This window comes from Sinocyclocheilus anshuiensis, unplaced genomic scaffold (genome assembly GCF_001515605.1).
Source record: "Sinocyclocheilus anshuiensis isolate Anshui unplaced genomic scaffold, SAMN03320099.WGS_v1.1 scaffold2884, whole genome shotgun sequence".
Taxonomy (NCBI): domain Eukaryota; kingdom Metazoa; phylum Chordata; class Actinopteri; order Cypriniformes; family Cyprinidae; genus Sinocyclocheilus; species Sinocyclocheilus anshuiensis.
In genome coordinates, this window is record NW_015554188.1 from 1 (window position 1) to 6,219 (window position 6,219).

The following is a 6,219-nucleotide window of genomic DNA, read 5'->3' on the forward strand; positions in this document are numbered from 1 at the left end:
TGATTCAATGGCATATCCGTGTCTGTTCATGATAGAAATCCTACAACCCTTTCGAAATTATATTTGAACTATAAATAGAAAGAGACGATAACCAAGCAAATATTTAGCAACTACAACACTCATTGTTTAGTAGAAACACAATCAAAAGCTGTTGAAAGTGAAAATAAAACTTACATTTGTACAAAAACTGCCCTCCAACCGCATTCTCTGACGCCATTTTTTTTCTGAGCTCTACCATAGTCTACTAAAGCCACTCCCTCTCGGACGAACACGCACAGTATTGTGGGATATCAAAGGCAGTGAAGGATACATCTATGCTGCATTCAAAAATCAATCAGATGAAGGCATCTCATGAGACAGGAAGTAACGCTAACTTCGGATTCGGACATGCCTTGATGCCTTCCTACCTTGAAATGCGTCCTCCGAAGGCATCATTTTTCAGTTTTCGGATGCAGCCTATATTTTCAGTCTGTGTTCAAAAAGTCCAAAAGCCCATCAGAAACTCCACCCTCTCACAACCTTTACCCTACCAGGAAGTGTCTAGTCTTATGATTTCTTCCTTACATATCATACTGAAAGCTAAAAAGAGTGCTGTGCATCAAAGGAGGACACTATACAGGAGGATTTTTTGAGAAGTTTGTTGCACGAAATAGATTTTGATTGTAGTTATAATTGTTATTTAATTTTCAAAGTAAAGTTCAGAAAGTGAAAGTAAATTGTAGATTGTTGCAGAAGAAAAGGAAATGGATTCAAAATCTGTGGGAGAGCTTTCTTGTCCCGTTTGCTGTGAAATCTTCAAGGATCCTGTTCTTCTGTCCTGCAGTCACAGTTTTTGTAAAGAGTGTCTTCAACAGTTCTGGGAAACCAAGAAAACTCAGGAGTGTCCTGTCTGCAGAAGAAGATCCTCAAAACAAGAACCTCTCAGTATTCTAGCGTTAAAAAACTTGTGTGATTCACTGATAAAAGAGCGAAACGAGAGGCGCTCATCAGGATCTGAGGAGATCTGCAGTTTACACAGTGAGAAACTCAAACTCTTCTGTCTGGAGGACAAACAGCCGGTGTGTTTAGTGTGCAGAGACTCAGAGAAACATGTCAATCACACATTCAGACCCATCAGTGAAGTTCTTTCATCTCACAAGGTGAGACACATTTCTGAAATATTTTACAGAATTTCTGAGAAACTGCAGAATTTGTGAATCTTAGTCCTTCGCCTTCTGTTTATTCCTATTCATTTCCTTCTAGAAAGCAAAGATTTTAACCTTCTGACATCCATTAAGCCATGGATCAAATAGAAGCTTACTAAGCATTGCCAAGCTTGAGTAATTTTTACTGATCAAATATTGTTTTGACACAAGAATGCTGACTGTTCATCCTTTACGAATTGAAAAAAAATAAATAAATAAAAATGTACTGAAATTTTCATGCACAACTGGGACTGATTCCTGAGGATGACTTTTACAAAATATAAATACATTTAGCAAATCATATGAAAAAACATCCAAAAATTGTTGAAATTTATTAGCTACTTAAAGTTTCACAGATTTTCATCTTAACTTGTAGGAGGAACTGAATACAGCACTGAAATCTTTACAAAACAAGCTCAAACATGCAGAAGAAATGAAAGCAGAGTGTCATGAAACAGTTCAACACATGAAGGTGAGGATATCGAGTAAAGATTCAAACATTCACAGAGTTTATGATGGACATTAGTGGAGTGAGTGTTAATGCAGAGCTGACTGAAGTGAATGTGATGTGATTTCAGTCTCAAGCTGAGCACACAGAGCGTCAGATTAAAGAGGAGTTTGAGAAGATTCATCAGTTTCTCAGAGATGAAGAAGAAGCTGCAATCACTGCACTGAGGGAGGAAGAGGAGCAGAAGCAGCAGATGATGAAGGAGAAGCTGGAGGAGATGAACAGACACATCTCAGCTCTTTCACACACAATCAAAGACACGGAGGAGATGATGAAAGCCAGCGATGCCTGCTTTCTGAAGGTGACAACTGAATTTAGCTTCATTGTTTGTGCACAAAACAACCTGCCAATTACGCAACCAGTGATCAAACTCTTAATTTGTATAGAGAGAAAATTAACTGTTATGAGTGTTTGATGAGATATTAAAATGTCTTTCAAACTCTATATTTTCCAGAACTTTAGCATCACGATGGAAAGGTAAGTTGAGCTGCTGGTGTTTCTTCTCTCAGTGGATCTGAACTCAAATCCACTGCAGTTCTGACTCCTGAATGTTCTTCCAGAGTCCAGATCTCACAGCCGGATCCACAGATGAGTTCTGGAGCTTTGATTCATGTGTCACATTACTTGAGTGACCTGCGGTTCAGAGTCTGGAAGAAGATGCAGGAAACTCTCCAACACAGTGAGTCTCTAGAAAATCTGACAGCAGTACAAACGATTAAATACTGCAGATATAAACAAAGACAGACTGATTAACATGCGTTACAAAAAAAAATAAAAATAAATGTAATTATCACTTGAAATTCTATGGAGTTCAAGTGAATCTGAACTGTATTTCATAAGATCATCGGATCATACTGCAAACTCATAATGACTACAAAACAGTATATTCCTCGTGGTGTTTGTTTATGTATTAGGTTTACATTTCTAATACCATCATATTTCATCCTCTAATCTGATTTTATTCTCTTTGCAGCTCCGTTGACTCTAGATCCAAACACAGCAGCTCCTTGGCTTATACTATCTACTGATTTGACCAGTGTGTCGTACAGTGATGTATATCAAAATCTTCCTGATAGTCCAGAGAGGTTTGACAGGTATGGATGTGTTCTGGGTTCTGAGGGCTTTAACTCAGGAACACACTGCTGGGATGTGGAGGTTGGAGACAATACATATTGGATTGCTGGAATAACCACAGCATCAAACCAAAGGAAGGGAGAGGTTTTCTTTAACACTAATGTCTGTCTTGTGCAGTACATGAACAGTAAATACAGCTCACAATCACCAGATCAACCTTTGACTGTCTTCACAGTTAAAGAGAAGCTGCAGCGTGTGAGAGTTCAGCTGGACTGTGACAGAGGAAAGGTGTCCTTCTCTGATCCTCTAACTAACATCTGTCTCTGCTCATTCACAACAACCTTCACAGAGACTGTCTTTCCATTCTTATATAATCACTGCACAACTTCCCCTCTGAGGATCTTACCAGTTAAACTGATTGTAACAACTGAAAATCACAGTTAAATCTCATTTTGCTTTTAGATAAATTAAGGTACAAGAATGTTTGTAAAAATGCATTATTTTGCATTTTATGGTTCAACAACAACACTGTAATCAAAGGAAAAGGGTTCTCATTCATTGATAAAAAATCTACTCAAGCTGTCGTTCAAGCTACTCTAAAACATTTTTCACATTTCTTATGGATTTCTTATTGTTTTTTATCGAACAAGAAAAAAATGTAGGGCAGGTCTTGGTTCTATTCATCTAAAGTCCTGCGTATATCACCAGAGGAAAGTCTGACATTTTAACTGTTGTAATTTAAAAAAAATCAAATTAATTGAAATGGATTCATGTCAACTATAAGCAAAATACATCACTTGACAGCTTGGAATTTTCATTTTAGTTTTTTTTTTTTTTTTTATATTATTTGGCAACAATAATCTAGTGTAAATTTATTGTTATAGAAATGAAAGGAAAATTGCATTAATTATTTAACTGGTTGTGAGAAAATATGTCAACAGGAACAGAAACAGTGTTGCTGTATTTTTTTTTCCACTACTACTGTATCTGACAGTAGACAGTGAAATGAGAACTCACACCAGTCACTGCACTGGACTCTGAAAACAGCAAATATAGAGTCAATGGTAGCGACTTACACTTGACTAGCTGATTGGAAAACTAGTTATGACTTTTGCAGTTGCTACATGGTTATGATGATACACTTATTACATCAAGAGTAAGCTGTAAGATTGTCTCTACAATATAGCCCTGTGTCAAAAGAATACCAATTGGAGCTTGATAAAAGGTATGAACATTGTATTCAGTGTATCTTTATAGTGGAAAAATGTTCTTCACAAACCTTTTGGAACCTTTATTTTTAAGAGTGTTTAGAGGAAGATGTTAGGCTGCATCAAGCAGAAGTACGCTGCCTCCACAGACAGCATACAGAGGTCCAGTGAGAGTCCAGTGATCGTGTCACATCCAGTCTACTGAGACAGCTTCATCTGATCGATTATTTAAGGTAGCATGGATGTATCCTTCACTGCTTTTGATATCCCACAAACATACACTGTGTGAAATTACAGTATATTAATAATTGCACAGAGAACTTATACTGACAAGAAGTGAAAGCCAATAGAACGTTCCATTGCAGCAGCAGCAGCTCTACACTTCCTCCATTCTGCAGTCCACTAGCTTCTAGCTGTCGCTATGGCAAATATGAGCTGCTTTGTTTAAAAAACTGTACATTAAAGCTGAAATACACAACCTGAATGATGAGAACAATAACCTACTATCACTACATTAGTGATCATCAAATCCTTTTAACAGTTTATTTTACAGACTTTGTGTTTAAGTCTTCCCTTTTTTCACAAAACCTTTGCTCTCTAGAAACCATGTCAGTTTCGGTTGAAATTATTTAAAGTTCAAGTATTAGCATTATAAACACTGAATTAATACCAACAGATGAAATTAAATTAATGAGAGAAAAATTAGGAATGTTGGACAATAAATATATAACAGGAATATAACACCTTGACAGTACTGTTTTTGCAGTAGGCTATTGTCTTATATTAATGTACGTTAAAGGAAGACTGTAAACAAAAAACTTTTTTAATGTAAAAAAAATAATAAAATAAATAATAATAATAAAAAAAACGTACAGCCACCGTCTCCAAAATTATTAATTTAATTATTACAGACACAGCAATGCATCATGTTCTAGAATCTAGATCATCAAATTTGTGTTCCAGGGGATTAAAACGTACAATATATATTTCAGACCTAGTGGAGTAATAGTAACTAATAATATAGTAATAGTAAATGTGTAAAGTTGCATAAGCTCGTTCTAACTTAGTGTCATATCCATATAAATCATTATTGCTCTGCCTATAGCTAGAGCCGGCCCTGCATATACCTAACAATAAATATTCAATCAACGTGTCCACCAAAGCGTTTTAAGCCAGCAGAAAAATGCCAGGTGCTCTTCTGAAAACGGCCAGCTGGTGGTGCTTGAGAAAGCTTTGGTGGCACAGCATTTTTCCAGATGACGATTTTGGTTGGATGGGGAATATCCACGGCAGTAATGTTTTACTAGTATCACATTTTGAATAATATTACTGAATATAAAATGCAGTATTTTATAATGCAATATAACCAGTAATAATGTCTCCATTGTTGTTAAGACGTTGTACTAGTAGGATGGTTGATCGGTGTAGCATTTGTCCCGCCCCTCCTCCAATGATTGGAAGGCTGAGTAAAAAGTGACAGTGTCTGTCGAGCGCTGCGTTTTACCCAAAGTTGAACAGTTTTCAACTCTCAGCTACAAAAAAAAAAAAAGACAGCGCAAACGAACTTAAAAAAAAACAGCGCAAATTATCTTATAAAATATTATGATGGCAGTGCATCAAAATTCACTGTCATCAGTTTGTCAAAAAGAACACTGAACGTTTTATGCACCATGAACACACGGTAAGGAGCAGGTGTACAGAAAATACGAACATTTTCATGAATTTGGAAAGTTTACGTCTCTGTCACAGTTCGCTGTTTAGGAAGCACGCAGGAGGCACGAATAAACGAAAACAGTCTTTAATCAATGTCAAGTCAAGACAAGTCACCTTTATTTATATAGCGCTTTTAACAATACAGATTGTGTCAAAGCAACTGTACAGCATTAATTAGGAAAACAGTTCTCCTCTGGCCAGACGAAACCAGCAGTTCAATGCCAGGCTGCAGCAATGTCACATTGTGCAGACGACTCATCTGGTTCCTGTGGTCTTGTCCCGGTGGCCGTCTAGGAGACAAGGTCTTTACTGGGGATCTGTCTCTGGGGCTCATCTAGTTGTCCTGATTTCCGCTGACATTCAGGGCTGTTAGAGGTCATCTCTAGGTGCTGATCCACCATCTGGACTGGATATGTACTGGATCCGGGTGACTGCAGTGACCATCTGATCTGGATACAGACTGGATCTGGTGGCTACGGTGACCTCGGAATAAGAAAGAAACAGACTAATATTAGCGTAGATGCCATTCTTC

At 37.3% G+C, this 6,219-nt stretch overlaps 1 protein-coding gene and 1 long non-coding RNA gene across 2 annotated transcripts in view; one reads left to right on the top strand and one right to left on the bottom strand.

Moving 5' to 3' along the window:
- The first annotated feature begins 738 nt into the window (after positions 1-738).
- The window catches only part of LOC107671046 (nuclear factor 7, brain-like), a 24,930-nt gene continuing 19,449 nt past the window's right edge, over positions 739-6,219 (top strand). Inside the window, exons 1-5 of the mRNA XM_016463892.1 lie at positions 739-1,139; positions 1,561-1,656; positions 1,763-1,993; positions 2,147-2,169; positions 2,253-2,371. Of these exons, the coding sequence (XP_016319378.1) occupies positions 744-1,139; positions 1,561-1,656; positions 1,763-1,993; positions 2,147-2,169; positions 2,253-2,371 (865 nt within the window). The 5' untranslated portion in view covers positions 739-743. The remainder of the gene's footprint in view (positions 1,140-1,560; positions 1,657-1,762; positions 1,994-2,146; positions 2,170-2,252; positions 2,372-6,219) is intronic.
- Positions 1,760-6,219, bottom strand: part of LOC107671047 (uncharacterized) — a 12,972-nt gene continuing 8,512 nt past the window's right edge. The window contains exon 3 of the long non-coding RNA XR_001632154.1: positions 1,760-1,769. This is a non-coding gene — a long non-coding RNA (uncharacterized LOC107671047). The remainder of the gene's footprint in view (positions 1,770-6,219) is intronic.